Source organism: Squalius cephalus (genome assembly GCF_949319135.1).
Source record: "Squalius cephalus genome assembly, chromosome: 5".
Taxonomy (NCBI): domain Eukaryota; kingdom Metazoa; phylum Chordata; class Actinopteri; order Cypriniformes; family Leuciscidae; genus Squalius; species Squalius cephalus.
Genome location: NC_137126.1, coordinates 7,381,020 through 7,408,197, shown reverse-complemented (window position 1 = coordinate 7,408,197; position 27,178 = coordinate 7,381,020). Strand labels below are relative to the sequence as shown.

Here is a 27,178-nt window from a genome sequence, read left to right as displayed (position 1 = left end):
ATCCTTATGCATACAATCAAATCAAACTTATGTTCTCTTATAAATGTGTTCAAATTACGAAATTAAACAAAATATTTAACAAAAAAGGACTTGAAAAGTATTTTCAAAGGACTGAAAATATTTGATATTTATATATAATATTTGGGGTCATGTAAGTTAGTCATGTAAGTTAGATCCAAATATTTTGGAATCAAGCTGATTGGTTTCCACGCAATATGAGACAAATAACATTTGATGTGATATTATCTCCTGCAGAATGTGAACTGATGTAATATTAAGCTCGCCGGGCTTGTATAAAATCCATGGTGCATGATAACCACATACTGTAAAAAAGGCATGTCAACAGAGATGGTTGGTGTGTAACGTCTGTGCGGCTCCGATCTCACACATGCTTCTTATTTGTTGGTTCCGCTCTTCATTTTGTTTTTCCGGGTGCGCTCCATCTTCCAGCGTCCGACCAAGCTGTGGCAGAAACCGCATCTTCCATCTCCCCGCCGGGAAGAGCTCCAAAAATAACCAAATATTAATCGCTTCGATTCTTACATCCCTTTGTGCGTATATATTTTTGTGTTTTCATCAATTGTTTGCATTATAATTTAGACAGGACGGATTCCTGTATTTGAGTCGATAAAATCCTGCTTCCATGGTTTTCACTAGCTTAGCATAGCTGGATCATTTTGGGTCACGCCCAATTAATAAACTTAAAAATCATTAGAGTTGTGAGGTGCAGCTGCAAATATTATTTCTGACATATATGTTTATTATGTAACGTCTTGTTACTGTGTTGCTGTCTGTTCATGTAGCAAATGGTCTACATAACTGTTCCTGATGATTTCCTGTGAAAAATGGGAATTGCAGACATGTTTCAAATTTGTATCTGTTTTCTAATTTCTTGACCGTTAATGAAAATGGCCAGTTGGCAGTCAAATATATTTTGAGATTATATTATTGTTGATTTAATGCATTGCTAAAAGGTTTATCTGTTAATGTTCTTTATGTTTACTTTAATTGATTCCCTTCTCTTCAGATCTGAGAAGCTGTCAGAATGACTGACTCCAAGTATTTTACCACCAACAAAAAAGGCAAGTACATTTAAAATCTGCTTAAATATGTTTATTTCAGCTATGGGAAGGTCATATGATTTAAAATGAAATTATTTTAAACCCCCAAACGATTTTCTCACAGTTTGATATATTTATAAATGTTTTTTAGATTTAAGATTGTGAGACATGATATAGTGTAGTGGTGTAATTTTGTAGTATGCAACTATGCATAAGGACCAGATTCAAATCCTGATATAATTTTTTTTTTTTTTTTTACTATGAACCAAGCAAAATTGCAACTGAACTCGACTGCCAGTGATTGCCCTCAGTGCCCTGCATTTTCGTGTATAGAAAACAGCAGAACTGACTTTTTGATGATCATTTTTTTTCTGTGGGAAAACCCCCAAAATAATGATGTATAATAAGACTTTACTTAAACTATCACTGTAATAATTCCTGTGTACTTTTAAATTATGAAGTAAAAAACATACATTATTAATGTGTACTTTTGCTGTTCCTGAATATTACAAATATTAGAAGGCCTGGATCATATCAGTCCTCCACGTATTATGTAGTTTATAGAAACAAATTAATTTTAACCCATCAGCATTGGACACGTCAAGGCTAAACTACACGATATCTTTGTGTTTGAGCATTTTGTGAATCAGAGGCTGTTCTCTGTAATCTTTTTAAATGCACCATATTTGGAAGCAGATTCTCTAATACACCATTTTTCCAAAATTTTGAAGTTTAATTTATATATAGGCTTAATACATCTCTCATAAAATGCTAAAACTGTTGTGTGTTTGACAATTCAATAATTTGTCAAACTTTGGATGGATTTCCCGGCACACAAAAAACTCCTTGGTCAAAATTACAGTCCTTGGCTAAATTACACATTTGGCTTCAAAAGGCGACGACTTTGAGGCACTATTTATTTTGTTCCTGGATAATCATGGAACTTAATTATCAAATGTTAAAATATTATTATAATTGTTTTTTTTTGTGTGGAAGTTGTATTAAAAATCCATTTGGCTCAAAAATATGAAGAGGCTCGTCACGTGCTCCCTCGGTTTGAATGAGCACTACGCCTCTGTGAATGTGCACTCGTTTCTGTCAAAGACCTACAGAACAAGAAGTGGACACACACAGTTCCTTGATCTTTCCAGTTTGCACACTGGCACTCACGGGGTGAAAAGTACGCCATGGCCCATGCAATTACCTTGCGTACAAGCAGCATTGATACAGATTTGAATGTGGATACTATATAGTAACAATGTGAAATGTATGATACCGAATGTTTCTAGATCATATTTTATCTGAATGTATATGAAGTTTTAAGTTTTCAGGTGATTTTAAGGGTATTAAGTAACAGTGTAAAATAATTTTGATAAACAGAAAATCAATTTGATTTGTACGTATCAAGAACAATCTAGTGATTAATTTAAATTTGTTAATTCATTTAAAAGGGAAAATGTTGCTATTTTAAAAACATTCATCAAATGTTTTTGCGTTCATTCTGACTAAATAAAGTGTAAAATAAATATTACTTTACATAGGTTTACATGCATCCCAGGTCAAAAAACACTTTTATTTTCTCATAATATACATTGCAGAATCACTTATTTTCTCACAGTGTCTGAAATGGTTCGATCAAGGATTCGGTCTCTCTGAAGCCCTTCTTTATGAAAGCCTACTTGTAGTAATAACAGTAACGATGGCATCGGTTTTACCGTATCAATTCGTGCCCGAGTCCTCATCATGGAAGTGCATCCAAAGTGGATTTTCTTTTCGTAACACAGAAAACAGCGTCTTCTTGACATGTACACAAAAAACACGAACCACGAACAACTAGTGTTTGAGGGTCAAAGTAGATTTTGTTTGCGGGTAGTCAATGAAGACCATAAACTGGCATTATGCAAATTTGTTACAAACCTACGTAGGTTCGAATTACCATCGACTCAGTTCAGAATCAGGTCTTTCTTTTAGGAGACAAGAACTTGTGCACTTTGATATTTAACATTTTACTGGGGAAAAAAAGCATGATCTGGAAACTTTAATGCTTCTATTGAAGTATCCGTATCCATATCAGCCTTTGAAAACCTCAGATAAGATGACCACTAATCATGTTACTCTCTGTTTCAGGTGAAATCTTTGAGCTGAAGGCTGAGCTAAACAATGAGAAGAAGGAGAAGAGGAAAGAGGCAGTGAAAAAAGTCATTGCAGCCATGACAGTGGGCAAGGATGTCAGGTGCTTCGGCTCATTTATCACCATTGCACAGTCAAAAATAGACTCTCACTTCCCACATTATGAATTAAGCTAACATCTTTTCACTGCTTCTTTAGTTCCTTGTTTCCAGATGTGGTAAACTGCATGCAGACCGATAACCTGGAACTGAAGAAACTGGTTTACCTGTACCTTATGAACTATGCCAAGAGTCAACCTGACATGGCCATCATGGCTGTTAACAGCTTTGTAAAGGTAAGACTTTTGCATCAATCTGATCAGATATCAGTGTTTATGAAGTTCCACTAGATTGTCTGAAGTCGTTCTTTCCCTTTTTAGGACTGCGAGGATCCAAACCCACTGATCCGAGCTCTGGCTGTGCGTACAATGGGCTGTATTCGTGTGGATAAGATCACTGAGTACTTGTGCGAGCCTCTGCGAAAGTGTCTGAAGGATGAAGACCCCTATGTGAGGAAGACCGCCGCAGTGTGTGTGGCCAAACTTCATGACATCAACGCCCAGATGGTGGAGGACCAGGGCTTCCTGGATTCTCTCAGGGACCTGATCGCTGACTCCAACCCCATGGTTAGACACTTTTGATCTCATTTCACTGAATGCATGTAGGGGTGTGCGATATTGACAAGAAAACATATCTCAATGTTTTCTTGGATTTAATCGATAATGATAATTAGACGATATTTTGCTTTGTGTGTTATTGTGTTTGTACCTGCCGTGAACAGCTGATATTCTTCATATTCTCTGTGGTGGTCAGTTCACAGCGGTGACAGAAATGATCTTTTCCAATAAGTTTAAATTGATTTTTTACTTTTATAAAGCCATTTTTAACCTATTTAAATGTATGCGTCGTCGTTTGTGTCAAATTCTTACATTTAATCAATAGATTCAGTTAGAATAATAAGACACAGTAGGGCTGCTACCAATCAAATGAAGTCAGTATCAACTAAATTCATCTTTAGACTGCAGAGGAAACACAAAAGCTGCCTCTGAAGTGGCATAGATGTATTTACACAGACTGTTTGATGCAGCTCAGAGGGACATGGATGCATTTAAACTGCTTTAACAAATTCATAAATGTTTTAAAAACGTTGAATATTTATCTTTTGAACTGATTTAAAAGACACTTTGAATGTGAAATTAAAACTGCAGGTAGGTGGCAGAGAGTCACTGTTAATGAGTGAGTCATTGAGTTTCAACCATTTCATTCAAACGGCTGATTCATTCAGGTACAAGGCATTTGTCTTTATGAGTGAGTCATTGAATCATTCATTTAAACGATTCGTTCATTCTTTCCTGTGTCTTTGTTTGGATCTATTTTCGATGGCAAAATAGAGCAAAAACAGGCAATATTGTGTCTAAAATGTAAGTCATTTAAAGGAATAGTTCACTTAAAAATGAAAATTCTGTCATCATTTGCTCTCCATCAAGTTGTTTCAAACCTGTATGAATTCATTTCTGCTAAACACTAAAGAAGATATTTTGAAGAATGTTACCAAACAGTTGATGGACCCCATTTAGTTCCATAGTATTTATTTTCCTACTATGGAAGTCAATGGGGTCCATCAACTGTCTGGTTACCGACATTCTTCAAAATATCTTCTTTTGTGTTCAGCAGAAAAAATTAATTTATACAGGTCTGAAACAACTTGAGGGAGAGTAAATGATCACAGCATTTTCATTTTTAAGTGAACTAATCAAGGTTCTTTATTCCTTTAATATTAACTTCTTGTTTATTATTTGTTGAATAAAATCAAAATACTATTTATAATCATGCTGATATTTGGAGGGGGAAAAAACGGCACTCTCCGTGTGATATTGATTAACTATATTAAATTATATAAATATATAAGACATACAGAGATATTTTTGCCCCCTTATCTTGAATATTGGGTGCATTCTAAATGCATTATAGACTAAATCACGCAGTGAAAGCGTGCACTCTAAATGTGCAAGCGCACTTAATCTTACCTACTACACTACAACCCGTGGTGTATGTGTGAACTCTTTAGGTGTGCTTTTGTAAAATGAGGAACATACTCGATAATGTCAGATTGCACATTGTTAAAACAACAATCACAATATTATAATCACAATATACAATCACAATATTATCGTAGACAATAGACATTGCACACCCCTAAATACATACCTCCACATTCACAGTACTTTACTAACATCTGAATTTCTCTTAGGTTGTGGCAAATGCAGTGGCTGCTCTGTCTGAGATCAGCGAGTCTCACCCCAACAGCAACCTCCTGGACCTGAATCCCCAGAACATCAATAAGCTCCTGACGGCCCTCAACGAGTGCACTGAGTGGGGCCAGATCTTCATCCTGGACTGCCTCTCCAACTACAACCCCAAAGATGAGCGTGAGGCCCAGAGGTGAGGGAGTAATGATCCTCATAGGTTTCTTCATCTCTACAGGTGTATGAGATTAAAGGAGAACTCTGGTCAATTTTAACATTGAGCTCATTTTTTTGTACATTTGGAGTGCTGTCAAGACAGAGAACAACGGCAAAAATCGGTGTTGCCTACACAGAGTTATTCTATTTTTAAAATTTGCACCCTGTTGACTTCAATGGGTCGATTCAATCAAAAGTAGTCGATTGCCGAGTTCACGCGCGAGATCATAGGTACTAAACCTATGCGCGTGAACTCGGCAATCGACTACTTTGGACTTCACCCGAAAACAGGATGTAAACACAGGTATTTGCGCTGGCTTAAATAACATCATTTTTATACATTTCTTTCACATCTACTGCAGTCAGATTCACTCGTGTTCACTCTGAAGGAATCACTCACATTTTCTGTGCACTTGTAATGACACATCAAGGATGTTAAGAGGCTAAAAGCAGGTTTAGTACTTGCCCCATTGAAGTCAACAGGGTGCAAATTTTAAAAATAGAATAACTCGGTGTAGGCAACACCGATTTTTGTCGTTGTTCTCTGTATTGACAGCACTCCAAATGTACAAAAAAATGAGCTCAATGTTAAAATTGACCGGAGTTCTCCTTTAAGGAGAGTGAATTAAGTTTCCAAAAAAAAAAAAAGATTTGATTGTTTTGCTTGTTTTGTAGGGCTGAAATGGTGTGGTTATATAGCCAATCAATTTGACTATAAGATAATAATAATAATAATAACAGTTATTACTAAAATAAAAACAAAATACAAAACTACTATTGTAATACTTAACTGTAAAATAAAAAATGTATATTTAAGAAAAATATAATAATAATTAGGGGTGGGCGATATACCGTCCGGTAGACATGATTAACCGGTACAAATGTGACGTTGCTGTGCTGCACAGTCACGAAAGCTTAATGTTTGCATGCATTTTTAAGCACTGCGGTCTAAAAACAGCTGATTTTAAACCGTTGAAGCCCAATTAGCAGCGAAAGACAACTCATTTCAGTATATGGCACGCTCTCCGAGAGACTGAGTTTCTCAGCGTGTCTGAGAGACACGTGCCGCGACATGAAGCCGCTGCTCATACAGCGCGTGAGGACTGAACGGAGTGCTTATTGCCGCCTATTTGGGCTTGAGCGGTTAAATACACATACCTATGTGTCAAATGTCGGACGGGACTAGTTTTCCAAACGATGTTTGAGTTACAATTCTTATCAACCTACGTCTGTGATTTCATGTACGGATTCGGACGGGACTAACATCTCCGTGTTTATTACCGAGGTAGGAGTGTCTGTGTTTTACATGTGGGCGTTGCAGAAGATCACGTGTTCAGAATGCGTGGATTGCGTATGGTCAAATGTATCAAATGTATTTTGAAATTAAGTACTTTTAAAATTAAGCACTTTGAAATATAAAGTAAAACGTCCTAACGTATTTAGTGTTTTGTAAACATTTTATAAAAATTATAGTATAAAAAAAGTAAACATGCATTATCATCATGATTTTATAGAACTGGGTTCTTATAATAAACCCACTGGAATAAAAAGTTTTAACTTATATAATTTACACGTTATGTAATTAAGTGCAGTATCTTACCTGATATTACAGTAGCCAGTCTTAACAGTTTACGTGATTTGGCTCTTTCTTGTTGATTTCATTTTTTTATTTCTTCGCAGTGTACCGAACACATCTACATCCATTATCAGTGCGCAAAAAGCAGAAACTTGAATACCGGCGTGATAGCGAGAGATTGTATGGCAGTTCACGTTGACCAAAACACACAAGAAAAAGCGTTTTGGAAAAAAACATTTTCGGCAATCACAGACATTCGCATTCGGACGGGATTAGATTTCTCTGAGGACCGCCGAGTTTGACGAAAAACAGTAGGTAATTTGCTCTGGAATTTTTACAGAGGTCGTGTGAGGAAAAAGACAGACATGGCAGATTCTGACAGGATTAAAATCTCAAAGTACGTCTGTGAAACAGAAATTTCTCTAACGTCCCCCTGTGAAACTAGTCCCGTCCGAATAGGGCTATAGTGACCATGTCGAAGTGATGTATTTGCAGGTAAACAGAGTCATTTATGTCTTTTTGTGTCTTCTCTACATTTATGTAGTGAACGTAAACAGTTGAATAAATGATAAATTAAAAGGAATAATTTTATTATTTTAGAAATAATAATAAATAAGGAAAAAATAATACAGTGCCCATTGCTTAGTTGGAGAATGCCCAGGTAAACAAATATGTTTAGACTTTATTCCCCCAGTTTAGAAGTGAATGTGGCAACCAACATCTGACATCTTCTGAAATCAGTTTTTCTTAAAGGTCTGGAGCAGTTAATTACATTACAGCCAAGTTTTCTTTCTCTCCTTTTACTATGAATTTGCATAAAAAAAAAAAACCTGAAGTTGATTAGAGGCTGTAAAAAACCTGTGCTGTCTGCTCTGACAGGTTACGTTCAGGCCTTTTCTACCTGGTAAATGTCAACAACTGATTGTTGTACTTGGATTGTCAGTTGAAGAAGATTAATTATATACACCAGGAATATGATAACATTATTATTTATTTTTAGTTTGAGAGTAGAACAGCAATAAAATGAATTAGTACTGCTTTAGAGTGAGCTGCATGTTACTATTGATTTAATTTCCTCAATTTTAAGATGATATGTGACGTTTTATTCACACGGTATTCATTTTCCTTTTCAGACTGTTATTAAGAGATAAATAGATTTGTTAGGGGGTAAACCTCTCAGAGGAAATGGAGACTTGCCTTTTCTATTTAGGTCTTTGATTCCATTCAGAGAATTCATATGTGATTTAAATAGCAGCATGCATAAATGTGCAATACAAGCCAAACAAAGTTCTTATGAAATATGAATTGCTGCATGGATTTGACAATATTTTCAAAGGAAGATTAAACAGGAGAAATTCAAATCAAGGTCTTTCCAGATTTTTTTTTTTTTTTTTAATGCAGGGTTTGATTTAGGGGGCGTTTACACGACACCATTGTCAACTAAAAATGAAAAACCTTTTTATCTGTTTTGGCTGTTCATTTACACAACAATGGAGTTTTGGGGGCCTTAACTTTTGAAAACTGGTTTCAGAATGCACGTTTTTGAAAACGATACTGTTTTCATTTCCATGTAAGCTACAAAAAAATGTGAATTTATGAAAACAGTGACATCACGCGCATAGTTTTCGCGAATCCGTGTGAACGGGGATCGTTTTGACAGCATTGTGGTCTGTACGTGAAAAACGCAAAAGAAAAACCTTTCCGTTTTTGTAGTCAGTACGGCTGAAATAGCTTTGTGAAATGTGCAATTGTTCTATTACCAGTGGAGGAATAAAATATACTATGTGATTTCTGATCATATCAAATGAAAGTAACATTAAGACTAAATAAAGAAGGACTCAGGACAGAACCTTGATGGACTCAACACTTTATATTACTTTTCGCTGTGTGTTGCCCACTAAGAAAAAACATACAAATGTTACAGGGAAGATTTAAATTGTTAATGACAAATTATAATCAACCTATTCCGAATGCAAAATTGAAAAACCAGGATTAATACAGATGAAAACACTCAAGCATAACTCTCTCTTCCTGTCTCTTTTAGTATCTGTGAGCGTGTGACTCCACGTCTCTCTCACGCTAACTCGGCTGTGGTGCTGTCGGCGGTGAAGGTACTGATGAAGTTTCTGGAGCTCCTGCCCAAAGACTCGGATTACTACAACACTCTTCTGAAGAAGCTCTCTCCTCCCCTTGTCACGCTGCTGTCTGGGGAACCAGAGGTCCAATATGTGGCCCTCAGGAACATTAACCTTATTGTGCAGAAACGGTTAGACTGCTGTCCTTATTTTTCAGTCCTTTTGGTTTTCTGTGGAACTAGTTTAAGAGTGTGCTAACCACTCAGTCTCTGCCGTAGATGACTAAATGCAGTCACTAGATGGCAGTATTGTCCATTTGTCTGTTTGCTTGGCCATTCTGAATGTTTTGACTGAGAATAAGACTGTGATCTCTCTACCTGCAGGCCTGAGATCTTGAAGCAAGAGATCAAAGTGTTCTTTGTCAAGTACAATGACCCCATCTACGTCAAGCTGGAGAAACTGGACATTATGATCCGCCTGGCCTCTCATGCCAACATTGCCCAGGTATTTCAAAAGATGTTTAACTCTTAGCTTTACAAGTCATTATGTTTTACTTGCATAATGTTTCCGAGAACAGGATATTCAACAAGAAAACAGTGCATCACATCAATGTTATCCGTTATAGTCAGAGACACAACTTGTAGTCAGTGCTTCTCATTAGTAGGCAGAGGCAGTCAGCTTATCCAGGGCTTTAAAAGTTCAAATAATATAGATTATTCTGCAACTCTAATTAAAGCTGAATTAATTGCATCATTATTTTCACTGTCACATATGTAACTGTAGAAATCACACTCTCTTTCATAGATCTATACAGTCCTAAATTTCCTGTGATGATGGCAAAAAAAAAAAAAAAAATGTAGCTAGGACATTTCTAGCATTCCCCTGAGATTTAGATTTTATTAACAGGAAAATGTATCAGCACTTTTCTTCAAATGAAAATGACATGTTCAGCTGAATGTTATATAACGCTGTAATATTAATTGATGTGCAAATGGGCTGCAATTTGATTTAGTCCCTTATGTACGAGTATGAAAGACCTAAATATGTACTCTTTTTATTTTGCCCTTTACTTTTTTAATTGATTGTGCACAGTTTGTGTTGCAAAGATAACAAATTATAACAAATCGTCGATTTGTCCCGTTAATTATTACATATTGCTTAGAAGTGTACATAAAAGGAACATGGCCTCTTACACTTTCCATTTGGTGACTGTTTGTCACTGTGTTTTACTAAAACCCATACCTAAGGTAATTGAGCTGCCTGGGATAAAATGACAGCTTTGATTACACTGAATCTGACAACAAATTGCTTCGTTGCATTTCGTTATAATACATTCCATCTTTGTTATGTTTTTAATTTACTTATATCATGTCATTTAGCCTTTTCCCCCGTAAATATCTGTTTGTTAGACGATAATATTAGACTCTTCTCACACTTTTCCCCCTGAGCTTATTACCTTATGAGTTACCGATTCCCTCGGTCATTCAGCCTTTCACAGTCTGTTTCTATAGAAATCCACTAAAAATGATGTTGATTCCTCTAGGTACTGGCTGAACTGAAGGAGTATGCCACTGAGGTGGATGTAGATTTTGTTCGGAAAGCCGTTCGAGCCATCGGCCGTTGTGCCATCAAAGTGGAGGTAAGTCTTGCCTCATTATTCATCCCTAAGTACCTACATTTGTATGACTTGATTTTTTAGTCTCTATAGAAATGTCTGATAAATCTCTGCTATTTAGCTTGTTTTTTGATTACTTAACATCAAGCATAAGAAAAAACAAAAAAGATTTATGTTTGTTGTTATTTTATGATAACAACAAACATAAAAATCTCCATTTATGTTCTTCGTTGCATATTGTGTTCAAAGAGCTGTTGTGTGCCTTGATGAGTTTTCTCATTTATAGCTGTGACTGAGTTTTCTCTTATATCTGTGTGTACAGCAATCAGCTGAGCGTTGTGTTAGCACCCTGCTGGACCTCATCCAGACCAAAGTCAATTATGTTGTGCAAGAGGCCATTGTGGTCATCAGGGACATCTTCCGCAAATACCCCAACAAGTCAGTTCATAACTCTCATCTGAACTATTTTTATTGATATTTTTCAGTACTGAATGAAATTACAGTTTTTCTTGTCCCCTCCACTACTTTGATTTGATTTTTTCCATGAGCTTGTCACAATGCATTCTGGGATTGTCTTATTTGTAAAGAATACATGCCTTCGAATTAGACTAAAATGACGTATCTCAGCATTATTAAGATAACATAACACAAGAAGTCCACGTGTGATCCTTAAAGTGCTGTGTACACAACTCACTGGGTTTTGGAACGGAGTATATCAGTTTGTCAAAAAAAAAAAAATAGGTCCATGTAGAATGAAAGAGCATGTAATTAATCGCCTGCTGAATCACCTCTCTGTTATGTGCACAGATATGAAAGCATAATTGCCACTCTGTGTGAAAACCTGGACTCTCTGGATGAGCCCGACGCTCGAGCAGCCATGATCTGGATTGTGGGCGAATATGCAGAGCGTATCGACAATGCTGATGAACTCCTGGAGAGTTTCCTTGAGGGCTTCCATGATGAAAGCACTCAGGTTTGACATTGTTATTGTTTTAGATTGGGTGTATTCCAGAAAGCAGGTTATGTGACATAACCGGGTTTACTCCGAGTAAGCGTATAACCAACTTTCGGTTCCAAAACCTGAGGTAACTTAAAGGGTAAGTAGCCATTACAACTTACTCTCTGAACATTACCTGCTTTTAATCATTAAAAGATCACGATCTCGATTAAAAAAACCAGGGGTCAGCGGAGTGTGAACACTGAACAGTGCGTATTTTGTCGCTGCCCATGTTAATGAATGAGAGGGTCGGCCGTCACGCTTCCATTCTGATGTGAATCGCTCTCATTCATTGAAATGGGCAGCAACATAACACGTGCTGTTCATGCTCCGTTGATGCTTGCGATGTGAAACATACTTCGGTTTTCAGGTTTGGGTTAATCAGCCGAGAGTTCAGGGTATATGTGACGGTAAGTTAGCCTTGCTTTCTGGAATACCTCCCAGGTCAGTTTGTGTGCGTTTTTTGGTTTTGTGCTTTGATTTGCTTAGTTTCGTTTTTTTTTAATAGTAAATAGTTTCTTTAAAAGAAGGGACTTATTAAGGTATCCACTGCATTGTTGCTTTCAGGTCCAGTTGACTCTCCTGACAGCCATAGTGAAGCTGTTCCTGAAGAAGCCTTCAGAGACTCAAGAGCTGGTTCAGCAAGTGCTCAGTCTGGCCACTCAGGTGAGATGTGCTTGAGCATTACAATCCATAGTGTTACTCTACAATTAAGTGTGCTTCGATCAGGACTTTTGGGGCCGATTACCGATCACTGGAAGCAGTATTGACCGATATGATCACCGATACAGATCAATTAAATAAATAACACTATTTTTAACAACAATGTATTTTAAGTATTAAACAATTAAGAAATGAGAAAGTATCTTGAATTAAAAACTTTTTATTTATAGGCAAGCAACATGTACCACATATTCCATTCTCTCTCTTAGAGTTGGTTAGGGACAGCTTAGAAATGAACAAATACAGCATTCCAGTGAAATAAATAATACAAATTAATACAGAACAGAAAGTGATCTAATGTAAAACAACACTGCATAGTTTTGACTGTATAAATTAAATATATATTAATCCTAGTAAATCTACTAAAGAGTAATGAGTGATTTTCTCTTTGTCTTTTGTTGATTAATTAACATTAATGAAACAGACGTCAGCAGGAATATGATGCTGCTGTCACTTTAAGACTGAATGCACGGATTTAATATACTACTGATACACATGCGATTTATTTCCCAATTGTTTATTCAAACATTAGCATTACACATCATCACAATTTTCACATCATAGTGTCGCATCTCAGAAGGAGCTCAGTGTCTGGCTGTCAGTGTCACGTTTCCTTTAAACCTGGTCTCGTTCTCCATCTCAGGACTCTGATAACCCTGACTTGCGTGATCGTGGCTACATCTACTGGCGTCTGCTGTCCACCGACCCCGTGACCGCTAAAGAGGTCGTGCTGTCTGAGAAGCCTCTGATCTCAGAGGAGACGGACCTGATTGAGCCCACCCTGTTGGACGAGCTCATCTGCCACATCGGCTCGCTGGCCTCCGTCTACCACAAACCCCCCACTGCCTTTGTGGAAGGAAGCCACGGCATTCACCGTAAACATCTGCCCATCCAGCACGGCAGGTACTAAGACAGCTAAATCAAGATCTAGCTAAAACTCTTGAATATTTCTTTGGCTGTCTAGAAATTGCTCTTTGTAAGTGTGAGCTCTGTAATATGGTTTAAAAAGTCTTTGGGCCAATAATAACAGATTGCACCAGCGCAAATCCTCTTTTGGCTTTAAACAACTACTGTTGGGATTTACTAAAGACATGCAATGAAAATTTAATGATGGAAGGCGACGTGGACACTTATTTATTTATTTTGCCGCTGAATTTATTGCATATGCACTCCTACAGTGGTTCCTTTCAGATGCAAAATTTATGGGAGGAGTATTTAAATCATGCAATGTGATTTACTATCGTTTGAGGTAGTCAGTTTTCTGGTATTTGCGCCATTTTTTTAACGCCTAGTCTTGCGTAGCCTTCCTTCAGAATGATGGCAGAAGGTCTAGTTTGTCACAGCTTTCATTGGCCAAGCGCCGCCCAAAAGGCCATCTGACTTGACATGTCAAGCAACCAATCACTGTTAGTTTTGTTCTGGGTCATGTTTAAGGGCATGAAAACGTAAAGTCTGCGTACAACAGGGACATCTAATAAATTATTCATTCAAGATTTAAGTTTACTGCAACAGAAAACTTCACATGCTTTTGAAAATCTGCCGTTTTGCTGATCCTGATAAGCGCTCATTGTCACAGTTGTAAACACGACGGATTTCTTCTTCCATGAGTGGGTTTGGTGTCACAACGGCTCCGTTTCCAGGCGGACCGTTAAAGAACTCGACACACGTCTCGCTAAAATCCAAATGACCACTTCGAAACTCCTTAAGCGTTGCCCATTTTCTGCACTTTATGCATCAGACTTTCAGCCAATGGTCTGTGGGCGTGATGTCTGAGGCTGAGACTATTTACCGCCTAAAAAAAGCATGTCTTGACCTATTTAGTGCCTGACATGGCTGGGATAGTTGCTGTTGGAGGAGTAACCGCAAAGAACTGAGAGTGCGTGGTAGAAGTGGAGAGAATTTTCACCACCCATTTATTTGGATGTTCATTTATTTGGAAATGCCAGAGGAAGATGCTATCTAAACTTATCATTCGCCAAGATACTTTTTGCTGGTTTGTGACCCTGCGCTAGTTTGCACTGCTCCTGGTAGATTGCGTTGGTCATAATGTAAATGAGTTGCTGCCTCTGTGTTCTTCAATGTGTGCATTGTCAGTAGATCACCCGCAGAACTTTCCACTCCCATCTGCACTTTTATGGGATTGCGGTCCCTCCTTTTCCTGTTTAGTAAATATGGCCCTTAATCTAATAATCACAACTCAAATTCACAAAGTCATGGTAAGTCTTTGCCAAAAGGTCTGGCATCCCTGTCATTTGTTTTTCTCTGAATCAGTCTCAGTCCAGTAATACAATGGGGGACTCATCGTAAGTAGTGCCACACAGAACCTGCGTTGTCCTCTCCATCAAACAATGAAAAAAGGACTTGTCGTCCCCATCCTTTTGTTCACTTAGTTTCACTTAGTGTTACACATCTCAGTGTGTGTCATCATTCTTTTGCAGTATCGACACCGGGGAGAGTCCAGTCAGTACTGGCCAAGCTGCTTCCATCGATCAACCCCAAGTTATTCCATCTCAGGGTGACCTCTTGGGAGACCTGCTTAATCTGGACCTCGGTCCCCCCGTCAACGTGCCCCAGGTGTCTTCCATGCAGATGGGCGCTGTGGATCTCCTTGGAGGTGGTCTTGACAGTTTGGTGCGTGTTCTTGAATTATAATTATATGTTTTGTTGTTGGTGGTTATGATTTTATGATCTTAATGTCCACCGACCCTTACAACAATTTACAATGATGACCATATTTTACGTAAGAGTACCATGGTTACTCCAGTTACTGTTACAAAAGTAAAACTGTGCACTGCAAAAAATCTGTTTATTATTCAGAATTTTTCCAGGAAATATATAAACAGCCGTGAAACATTTACCTAGCCAAATTTTGTAAGATAATAAAGAGGTGTTGTTTTTTTTTTGTTTTTTTTGAGAATATATACTTAATTGCGTTTATTTTTCTTACCTCAAAGGTTGTTTTAAGCATAAACCTCACTAAGTTTTGTAATTTATTTTATGTTAAGTTTTGTAATTTATTTTAAGGATGTTTAGTTCTTTTTTTTTATTGGGAAAACGAAAATAAAGTAAAAAATCTGTCACCAAGAAAATAAATTAAACAGTGACAGAAAGGCTGTTTGATGGAGATGCATATTAATTTTTTTATGATTTTACAGTACTAACACTTGTACTGTAGTAACTGTGGTATTTTAGCAGAAACTATGGTCACTTAATTGTGAATAGGGAGTGCAAATGTTTTTAACAAATCAATGTTTTAAGTAGTGATGCACCGATCATGATTTTTCATGGCTGATTCCAATTTCTTTACAAGCTAATTTACAGATACCGGTTGCTGATTTTTTTTATTTCTTTGTTAAAGCAAATTTATTTGTTGTTTATTTGCTCTATAACAGGCAAACTGGCTTTAAACAAAAAATATCCATAGCCATTTAAAAATGAGGCAACCTGCTCAAAACAAAAACAGCAGACGAACTGAATGAAAATGCAAATTCACTCTCTGACAGTAGGTGGCGCTTATGGAACAGCAGCGAGAAATACTGATATAAGAGCCATCAAAACTTTTCTGAAGACAGTCAGTTCCCTTCAGAGATACATTCATATAAACCCCCACCCCCAATTCATATTTACATTTACATTACATTTTTTCTACCTGTTTTTCAAGCATCGCTATTTTTTTCTTACTACATTTCGAGCATACTTTGTAATATACCCACACAAATTACATTTTGGGAAATAATTGCAATGCAGTTTGTGTGCAAGTCCAGAATTGAGATTGGCCAAAACAAAACTTAAAACCTGCTGGTTCTATTTTTGGCTGGTCGACTGGTGCATCTTTAGTTCTAAGTGTTAGTCTTTCATTTTATTTTGTGTAATTCCGTTTCTAATAGGTTTTGTAATGATATTCCTGTAAGAGTGAGCTCAAATTTGCAATCGTGTCCTCCGAGATTCCCATGCAGCTGTTGCTCTTGTCAGAATGACTAGGGTTTTCATTGAAGTTGACTAGTTCTCTGGTGGTTTGTGTTCACCCTGGGCAGTGTGTTCACTGGTGCAGCTGTGGTTGAGGGGTTTCAGGGCACTCAGCGCAGTGTGATATTATTGCAGCAGTATATTTCACATTTGAGCAATAACCACACTCGTTACCATGGCCACCACATCTCACAAGCTTCTGCCTGATCACAGTGAACAGCAAATTGAAAAATCACTGGTGGTCTAGCGAGGTCAGCTCTTTTTAACTGGAAGGGGATTGTGATTGCGAATGTGATTACAATCAAACGCTCATATTTTATTGACACAATGCTGAGTACTGCTTGCAAATCCAAACATGAAATAAAATGTGGGAAACTGATCACATCTATTTATGCAGTTTTAAGTGTACATATAATGGAAAGCAAGCATACAGTCCAAAAGTGCCTGTCGTGCACTAGACCACTAGTGAAAATGCATCCATTTTGAATTTGTTTTAAATTTCAGTTCAGTTTTTATCATTACAAATAATGAACTTTTTGTCCCAATGTATTAAGAAGATCAGAAAAGTATCTTGGGGTGTGTTCACACTTATAGTTTGGTTCTTTTGGTTTGGACCAAAAGTCCAGGACTGTAATATAAAGTGCTACCAACATTTTAGTCCTGGTTCGCTTAGCATTCACACTGCAAACAATAGCAAACCTAAAGATGCTAAATGAAGAAAACTGCTTTTATGACGTATGTTTTGCGACACATCTTACCAAACATCCAAAACAATGCTGTGTTCTGGGCTAAATGCACTTGTATGTGCGTAGCCAACATATGATGGTATTTTGACCTGCTGAGAACTCAAGAGCTTATAAAATGTGTAAAGGAGTCGAAAGCATCAGGGATTCCTCTGTTGCACACACAAATGAAGATCTGCTGCAAGTAAGTGGCGGTTCTAATGCCTGTACCGAACTGTAATGGGCAACATAACTCCTATGATGAGAAGAACCATGTATCCTTGAGCATTCTGCCCATTTTAGGATCGCAGCGACATCATGTCTTATTTTTGTTTCGTTTAGATGTCTTTGGTCTGTGCTGTGTTCATATTTCAGTCGAATCGCACCAGAGTTCCCTTTTTCAGGGGTCTCGGTTGGCTTGCTTGGTGCGCACCAGGGTTCGAATGGCAGCGTTCACTTATTCAAATGAACTGCTCTAGTGCAATCGCACAAGAGTTTGGTTCACAATTGAACCAAACCTGCCAAGTGTGAACACACCCTTAAGCTTCAATGAAAACAAGAACACCTGACCATGTGTACAAATGATCAATATCACTAATTTACTTTAAATTCGATGTGAGTAGAGAGATTGTGTATATGGAGTGTTCTGACTCTGTAGCAGAGCTCAAAAGTATTATATCATTCAAGCCACAGGCCCTGCTCTCCTAAACCCACTGCAACCACAGCACCAGAACCCCAGGGCTGAATGTCTTGCTGCCTTATTCGCATTTATCAACCCACATAAAATCTTTCGCTCAGCTCACACATACACAGTTCCTGAGGGAAGCGATGTGGAGATTTAAATATTTGATCGTGGTGTGTGCAAATCTGGATGTGCATGCTCTCTAAAAGGACAAAGTGAACACACTGAGAAATGTAAACATTGGCCATATTTTTTTTTAATTTATAAACAATTACCGTGCACATCTGTGGATAATTGATAGGTGCGTAGGACATAGTCTACTGGGAAAATTCAATTTGGGGAAAAAAAAATGATTTCCAGCACACTATCCCAACATTTATATTTAAGGAATTGTTCATCCAAAAAGTAATATTGTCATCATTTACTTACTCTGAAGTCACTTCAAACTAGGAGTGTAACAATAGTCATGTGACGATTCAGTTCGGTACAATATAACAATGTCATAATGCAATACTCTCACGATACTTTGAACAAAGCCAAAAAATGTTTAAAGGAACACGCCGACTTTTTGGGACTTAGGCTTATTCACCGTATCCCCCAGAGTTAGATAAGTCCATACATACCCTTCTCATCTCCGTGCGTGCCGTAACTCTGTCTGACGTACCCACCGCTAGCCTAGCTTAGCACAAAGACTGGAGGTAAACGGCTCCAGCTAACATACTGCTCCCAATAAGTGACAATGTTGTGACATGCAACGTTGTGATTTGTATAGACACAGCGTGTACAAATAACAAGGTCACATGAGACACAGCCATCTTCTAACCGTACACATACTGGGAACTATATTATCAGAAGGTGAAGCACTGCTACTTCTGCGGAGTGATTTACTCCAACTCTGACGAACTCTCTGCTCCTCACCACGGGGCTTCTCAGGTACTGCGAGCAAATCACTCCGCAGAAGTAGCAGTGCTTCGCCTTCTGAGAATATAGTTCTTTCCGAATAAGCTAAAGTCCCAAAATCTTGGTGTGTTCCTTTTAAATGGGATATTTTGGCAGTTGTAGCGAGTGGTTATTTCAGTTACTGTTCCATCAGCTGGAACCAGTCTGGCCATTTTCCTCTGATCTCTGGCATCAACAAGATATTTTCACCCACAGAACTGCCACTCACTGGATATTTTCTTGTAAACCCTAGAGATTGAGGTGGGTGAAAATCCCAAAAGATTTCTGAAATAGCCTGTCTGGCACCAATAACCACTCTACATTTCAAAGTCACTTAAATCACATTTCTTCCCCATTCTGATGCTTAGTTTGAGCATCAGAAGATCATCTTGACCACGTCTACATGTCTTAACGCATTGAGTTGCTGACGTGTGATTGGCTGATTAGATATTTGCATTAAAGAGCAGATGAACAGCTGTACCTAATAAGGTGGCTGATGAGTGTATTGTCGCTATCCACAATACATATTGTTGCATTGATGTATTGCGCTATATTGTTACATCCCTATTCCAATCCTTTTTACTTTCTTTTGTAGAACGTACTCCCAAGTGGATACATTTTAAAACGCCGTTTTGCATTGTAGTTTGGACTATGAAAACAGAGTTATTCGAAAACGTACTACAATTGCTTTACTTTTTTGCTTTAAAATTACTGAATTTACTCGCAATTGCTGTCCTACAGCAAAACATGAGAGCAGTTTTACACCAAACATATAATGATGAGTGAGTGTGACCTGGAAGTGAATGGTGAGATATTCTGCTAAATAAAATGATCCTGCTAGAAGAATAGCATGCACAATACGGTTCATTTGTTTTTTCCCGATGTTTCAGTGTGGATGTGAAACTTTTGGAAAACGCTTGAAAACGCTAGTGTGAATGGAGAGCGTTTTGAAACGAAAAAGCCATTTTCAAATGCATCTGGATTAATGTAGACGTAGCCTTAGCTGCTCTTTTCCATTCAGTGACAGTAAATGGGGACAGGGTTTGTTGAGCTTCAAAAATGAAGCATTATACCTTCTTTTGCATTCCTCTGAAGAAAATGATACTGCCTGGAATGACTCAAGGGTGAATATGTGATGACATAATCTTCATTTTGGGTGAACAATCCCTTTAATGAATATTGTGGGAAATATTGCGGGTATATGCCAGAAACCTCACATCCTGAAACAATTTGTCCATATCTTTTGTCCTGGAGCCACAGAAGGCCTGTTTCCTCCTCCTCGTGAATAATTGGATTTGTCAAGCAGGCATCTTGCTTCAGGAGGAAGCACCTCCAGCATGGCACATGTAAAGAGTTTATATCTGGGCAGCGCAGGTGCTGCTACTCAGGCCAATCTTGTCTCCAGATTGGAGAAGTTACCAGCCTTGCACAGATGCCCTGAACAAACCAGGATTGAGACACCGGCCGCCTGCTGTGTGAAGGAGCTGTTCTAGCTCAAGTCGTGTTGAGCAGGGTGTAAGGAAAGGTGTTGCAATCCCGTCTCTAGACTAGTGATGGACTCATCATTGAGATTCACTGCTCATTCACTCCTTCACTTGATGGCATCTGTCTCAGTCTGACATCATTATGAAATTAATTATGAATTTTCAAGTAGCCAGTACTAGTCAATAATGAAGATTATGCAGACACTTAATATATGATCTGCGAGGAAGACGATGTTTTATTTTATTAGCAAAACTGATAACTACTACGCAGGGTTTGAAATTAATTTTTTAAGTTAATCTGGGTTATTTCTTTTTTTTCTTCCTTTTTTCATATATATTTCATATATATATATATATACATATATTGTTACATATATATATATATATATATATATATATATATATATATATATATATATATATATATATATATATATATATATATATTAATTTCTTATTCAAATTGAATTGAATTGAATTGAATTGAGCTGGACAGATCAATATAGTACAAAGAACATTAAAAAAAAAGTTGGATGTTGGAAAATAATGTCTTTTCTGTTAACCAAATGATTTTTCGCCATTGCTTTAATGCAAATGAACAAGCGTGCCGTTATTTGTTGCGTATGACGGGTATGTTCAAGTAAGCCAGATATGCGCAGATTCTGCGCAATACACTGAATTTAATATATCATGATGAGTATTTGCGCTAAATCTGCACAGATTTGGCTTACACGAACTTCCCCAGCAAAGTGAGTAAACATAACACGGCAAATTGGCTAGTGATTTGACAGCGTTACCCGCCACAGGTCATTTCATTTGGCGGGTTGGCGGGTGTTAATTTCAAACCCTGCAACAACCGAAAATTCATTGTGTGTATACCAATGAAAATAACACAATATACCATATAGTATATAAAAATGAGGAAAAACAAAACGTGTCTAAATGTGTTGATGACATGGAATAGAACAAAAATGTGAAGTGGAGCCTTCACAACCTGAAGATGGGAAGTGGAATGGATTGTCAAACAAACTGCAAATAATTGTTTTCCTTTCCACCCAATTTAACACCTTGCCCAAACTCACCGCTTAACACTGGCACAAAGCCTTGCATTCAATGCACTGAATATGCTCCTGCTGAGTCATTAAATGAGTCATTCCAATAAAATACCAGTGTGTTCCTCATCTCTCTGTCAAGGAAACAATGTTCAGAGCCGAGGAATGTCGAACATTCAACAGAACCATCTGACTGCTCAAGGTCGTGAGAATGTTTCAAAGAGATGAACACTGCAGACTCCGCACCCTAAGGCATGCGTTTTTAAACTTGCAGTCTCAACGGCCTCTTGCTAGATTAACATTGACATTTAGGATGTCTGGGGCACAGAGAACGTCTAATTTGAATCATATTATGAATCAGTTGCATTTGGAAAAATCTTCAGTTTCTACCAAACCCTAAATCATGCCTGTTGCACTTTATGGCTCAGCTTGAGATTTGTGTCCTGCTGAGTATGAATCTGTTAGGTTGTTTAATCATGCCGGTTTTCTCGCCATGAAAATCAAGGTGACCGTATGGCGGAAGGTCAGTAAGAGGAATGTGGGCTTGCCTTGGGGAAAGAATCTACAGAGTTTTAGTCGTCACGCAGTCAGTCTTTTTGACTTTCTAAATGCACTTGAAACTCACTGCACCGATTCAAACACACAAGAGTTTTCATGACTTCCATGATGCATCTCCAGGGGAAGTCCTTGCTGTTGTTTTCCTGGTGGATCTTGACGGTTTTGTCTTAAAATATCCAATATTTCTACATTTCCATCATTTCCTCATCCATATTTGATTAATATACTTCGGTTCAATGACTTTTAATTACGGGCGGGGATGTTCGGTGCACAAATATAATCTAAGCAACCAAAAAAATATAGTGCTGCTTGTCCCAATCACAATTGGTTAGACAAAAACTCTGATCGAAGTGAAAGAGATGTCGAATTATCATGTGTTTGGTTAGGACACAGTGTGAAAGTGAAAGGAGATCACCCAAAAATATTTTGTCATCATTACACACAATAATGTTGTTCCAAAACTGTATGACTTTATTTCTGTGGAACATTTCCCCATATTTTTACTAAGAAGCATTTTCTTGTTACCAAAAAAGTACCATACATTTTCCCACCAAAATAAAAGCTCAGAGGTTTAATGTTTGAAAGACATTAAGGCACAAATATTAGTATTGTAATGTTACAATTGTAATGTAAAACGTTATTTTTTTATATAATTTTCCTTCTAGTAATATTTCTTATTTTGTTTAATATTATTTATTTATTTATTTATTTATAGTCATATTGATATAATCACACAATTAGACAAATTGTGCAACCCTAAAAACAAGCACCGCAAACCTGAAGCTCTTTAAAAACACTTTTTAAATTGCATTAGAAAAAAAAATCGCAGTTTTATTTTATTTATTTATTTTCCCAAATTATGCAGCCCTAGTCAATGATCACCAAATCTATATGGTTATCAACATCCTTCAAAATATCTTAATGTGTGTTCCACAGTAGAAAGTAAGTCATACAGGTTTGATACAACATGAGGGTGAGTAAGTGATGACAGAATTTTCATAGTGTTTAAAATTGTTGTCATGTTCAGAAAGGCTTGTGGATTTATGGATATTTTTTTTCTTCAGTATTTCAGGATTATATCATCCAGAGCATTAGCTTCACTCACAAAGCAATTTTTCCTTAAATTCCACTGCTACTTCTAATGCACACAAGCCGAATTGTTGCTTTCAGCTTATGAAATATCACTGCTCATCTTCAGTCTTAACTAACTACTGTGATGAGGGGTTGGCAGCAGTAAAGCCCTGCAACATGAAAACACAGCTCAACTCTTACTTCCCACAGGAAAGCCTCTTTCATGAGCTAGAGGACTCTTTGAGGTTGATTTTAACCATGGCAAGAAAAAAAATGCAAAATTTCAGGCTTTAATCATTGTTTGTGACATCACTTCCTTTGTAAACAGGAAAATCTTTGTTATTAATGGATCCTTTACATCTCTCTCTGTCTCTCTCATGTTGTTTGTGGCCCTGGAAATGGGTCTTCTGTTCTCTGTTGTAGCTCGGGGGAGATCTGGGAGGAGGTGTTGGGGGCAGTCCTGCAGTAAGTGAGCTCCTCTCTCTCCGCTCGCATCCGCCTGTCCACTCTCAGCATTCTGTGCACTATTCATTGATTCTTAATAGTTTATAGAATAGATGCCCTCCTGTGTGTCCTGCTTTGTTTTTTTCTGTTGCATGCACAAAAGTCCATTCTGCTTTGTGGTGATAAGATGTGCAACTGAAGGGTCATTCTGTGTTGTTTTTGAAAACTTTTCTCAGCTAAAGAAAGAATTTTTTTTCTTCTGAAGAAAGACAAACATAAATGGTGATGATAGGCAAAATTTTCAATGCCATTGATAAATGTTTACTGAGTACTCCACTCTATGGAGCGGTTAAAATGATAATTTTCATTGATTTGAAGCCAAATTACAAGAGAGAAAAAATGACTTTGTTTCAGCTGTATACAAAGTAACCCACATTTGGTTTTTGACCACTGAAAATATCTAAATATAACTCATGGAGTCACATTGAGATCCCCATATCTCTGGGATTGGACCCTATAGAACTTTAAGAATGGAGATATCAAAAGAAATGTTTACTAAGAATCGGAATCTAAAAGAATATTAATATATCTTTAATAGCCAGCTGCCATATCACCCTGTAGCCCAAGACTGGTTGCCCACTGAAGCTAAGCAGGGTTGAACCTGGTCAGTACCTGGATGGGAGACTCCTGGGAAAACTAGGTTGCTGCTGGAAGAGGTGTTAGTGAGGCCAGTAGGAGGTGCTCACCCTGTGGTCTGTGTGGGTCCTAACGCCCCAGTATAGTGATGGGGACACTATACTGTCAAAGATCACTGTCCGTCGGATGAGATGCCAGACCGAGGTCCTGACTCTCTGGTCACAAAAAAATCCCAGGATGTCTTTCGAAAGAGTAGGGGTGTAACCCCGGCATCCTGGACAAATTTGCCCATTGGCCTCTGTCCATCATGGCTGGCCTCCTAATCATCCCCATATACTGTATAGTGATTGGCTTCATCACTGTCTCCTCTCCACCAATAAGCTGGTGTGTGGTGTGCGTACTGGTGAAAATGGCTGCTGACGCATCATCCATGTGGATGCTGCACATTGGTGGTGGTTGAGGAGACCACCCAACCCCCACTTCTATGTAAAGCGCTTTGAGTGCAGAGAAAAACGCTATATAAATGTAATGAATTAATATTGTTATTATTATTATTATTATTATTAATACTTCTTGAGTTACAGGCATACAAACTTTTAAAAAACTTCTGCGAAAATTGCCTTTTCCCATTTTTGGACTGTTGCCATAATACAACAAGGATTGCTAAAGTCAGCTGATGTTACATATAGACTTACCAATCTCTGTGTAAAAATAAGATAATAATGTCACCATCTTTCTAAAGTCATTTCCCCCTGTAATTTGGCTCTGGTAAAATTTGTCCCCCTTCTGCAGAATAGTGAATTACTCAGTAAATATTCATCCATGGCATTTAATAATTTGGTTTTCTTCTTCATTTATGTATTTTCCACCAGAATCAAAATAAAAAAATTGCCAGGGACCTCTGGTTGTGTTGACACGGAATGACACTGCAGATTTTTTGTACCTACATTTCTTGTTCATATCTTGCACTGCTCTTGTGTAGTTTGTCCGTAATATCAAAATACAATTTTTCCTCAAATTCTGCACCTACTCATAACTCATAACAAGAAAGCCTGATGCTTTTGTTTAAAGGGTTACATGAACATGTACAGAAGTAGATTAAACCCTTTGACCCTTATGTGTGTGTCACGCAGGTGGGCCAAAACTTCATCCCGTCATCGGTGCCCAACACTTTTGCGCCGTCTCCTACACCTGCTGCTCTCAGTAGTGGGCTCAATGACCTGTTTGAGTTGTCCACAGGAATGTCCATTGCTACAGGAGGATATGTGACACCAAAAACTGTGAGTGCTACTCGCCGCGTGTCTTTAAACCATAACCCCTCGCCTTTGTTTCTGATCTTTAAGCAGCCAGCCAACCAATGAAGACAACCAGAAACTTTCCAAATTCACCAAACTCCTCATACCGAGAAGCGTGTGTAGTCAAGTTTAAAGTCAGACCAGAGATGTTGCTTGATTAGTGATTCACCAATTCTGAACTACAGAAAACAAGAACTTGACTTTTTTTTTTTACGTAACAATCAACTGACACAATAGGACAAACAAACATTAGCTCTGTTTCAGAACCTAGTGATGGCATTTTAGGTATCACAGACACATTCACAGTGCAAATTTCATTCCAAATAATAGGCAACAATATTAATATTATGCTTTCTAAAATACCGTATTGTTCCGAATATAAGGCAGTGTTTTTTTTTTTTTTTGGAAATACATCTGAAAAAATGGGGACGTCTTTGGCCATGTTCACACTGGCAGTTTAGTTCGGAACGGGGCATGAAGAATTGGTACCGAACCTGAGACTACCTGATCTGAGTTCGGTTGCCCTCGAACTGTGCCACGATTCGCGTGAATGTGAAAGCAACACGGACTCGGGTGCGCGCTTGTTCAGGGAGAAAAGTAACCTGCTAATGCTTTTTAGCCAAAGGCGATGTATTTAGTTCAATAAAACACAAGTAAGGGATGCTAGTGTTGATGATTTATCTTTGATACAAGCCTGCAGTGTAATCGCTCATAGCAAGTGCAATCAGGGCGGCAAATGAATGGCAATCAACTGTCTCCTCAAAAGAGTCTGTTCACAAGCAGCTGAAAGCCGCCTTCATGCGACACATACAGTAAACCCAAGTGTTGTTTACTCTGCTGCGCATACTAGCACCAAATTAAGAAAAAACTAAATATATTAACCTGCGTTCTGTTTTCTTTCGTGCAGCGTGCACGTTTGTGATGACATAAGATATAAACTTCGAATAAACCTGATCAATTCTGGAAAAATTGAGAATCATGATTTTTTTTATTTTTTTTTTCTAACTGAGATCACGATTCTCCCACGATTCTGAACAGAAAACTAAATAAAATAACATGTAAATTACTAGAATTTCTAGTATTAGTTGTGAAGCTGTTTCAAAACTAGACATGATAACTGCTCTCTCTGGGTCAGCGGGAGCACAAACACAGATTTGAATGTTCCTGTGTCAAAGATTTAATAGACAGGCGAATCGTTGTCATTAAGGAATGAGATTGCGTGGGTGTTTAAATCGAAATCGTGATCTTTTAACAATTAATCATGCAGCTCTAACTTCGATAGAATCAAATTGAAGCCAAACCAACGCTATGGGGGGGCCAGGAACAATTGCACTCGGACTCAGACCGCAGCAAATGTGCCCAGTGTGAAAACACCTTTATATTCAAGGTCTACACTTTTACATGTCAATTATTCACCAAATAGGTGTAAAAAAAAAAATTCCCCAGGACTGATAAACGCAGCGGAGTCTAACAACTCTCATTAAGCAGTCAAGAATTATGGTGTGTCTGAGTGTAATGTTATTAGATGGCGAGCCCAAAAATGCTAACAGTCAAAGAAAAGCTTACCGTGGTCCTAAAAGCGGAGCTTCGAAGAAACTGATAGGCAAGTGTATCAGTACGTAGCCGAAAAAATAAATCAAGGGTAACCCAGA

At 37.8% G+C, this 27,178-nt stretch overlaps 1 protein-coding gene across 1 annotated transcript in view; it reads left to right on the top strand.

The window, feature by feature from the left end:
* The first annotated feature begins 431 nt into the window (after nt 1-431).
* Nucleotides 432-27,178, top strand: part of ap2b1 (adaptor related protein complex 2 subunit beta 1) — a 50,612-nt gene continuing 23,865 nt past the window's right edge. Inside the window, exons 1-16 of the mRNA XM_079872806.1 lie at nt 432-551; nt 1,028-1,082; nt 3,189-3,294; nt 3,390-3,525; nt 3,610-3,855; nt 5,481-5,671; nt 9,312-9,533; nt 9,726-9,846; nt 10,886-10,981; nt 11,280-11,395; nt 11,765-11,930; nt 12,522-12,620; nt 13,321-13,580; nt 15,116-15,308; nt 23,575-23,616; nt 25,365-25,511. Of these exons, the coding sequence (XP_079728932.1) occupies nt 1,046-1,082; nt 3,189-3,294; nt 3,390-3,525; nt 3,610-3,855; nt 5,481-5,671; nt 9,312-9,533; nt 9,726-9,846; nt 10,886-10,981; nt 11,280-11,395; nt 11,765-11,930; nt 12,522-12,620; nt 13,321-13,580; nt 15,116-15,308; nt 23,575-23,616; nt 25,365-25,511 (2,178 nt within the window). The 5' untranslated portion in view covers nt 432-551; nt 1,028-1,045. The remainder of the gene's footprint in view (nt 552-1,027; nt 1,083-3,188; nt 3,295-3,389; nt 3,526-3,609; nt 3,856-5,480; nt 5,672-9,311; nt 9,534-9,725; nt 9,847-10,885; nt 10,982-11,279; nt 11,396-11,764; nt 11,931-12,521; nt 12,621-13,320; nt 13,581-15,115; nt 15,309-23,574; nt 23,617-25,364; nt 25,512-27,178) is intronic.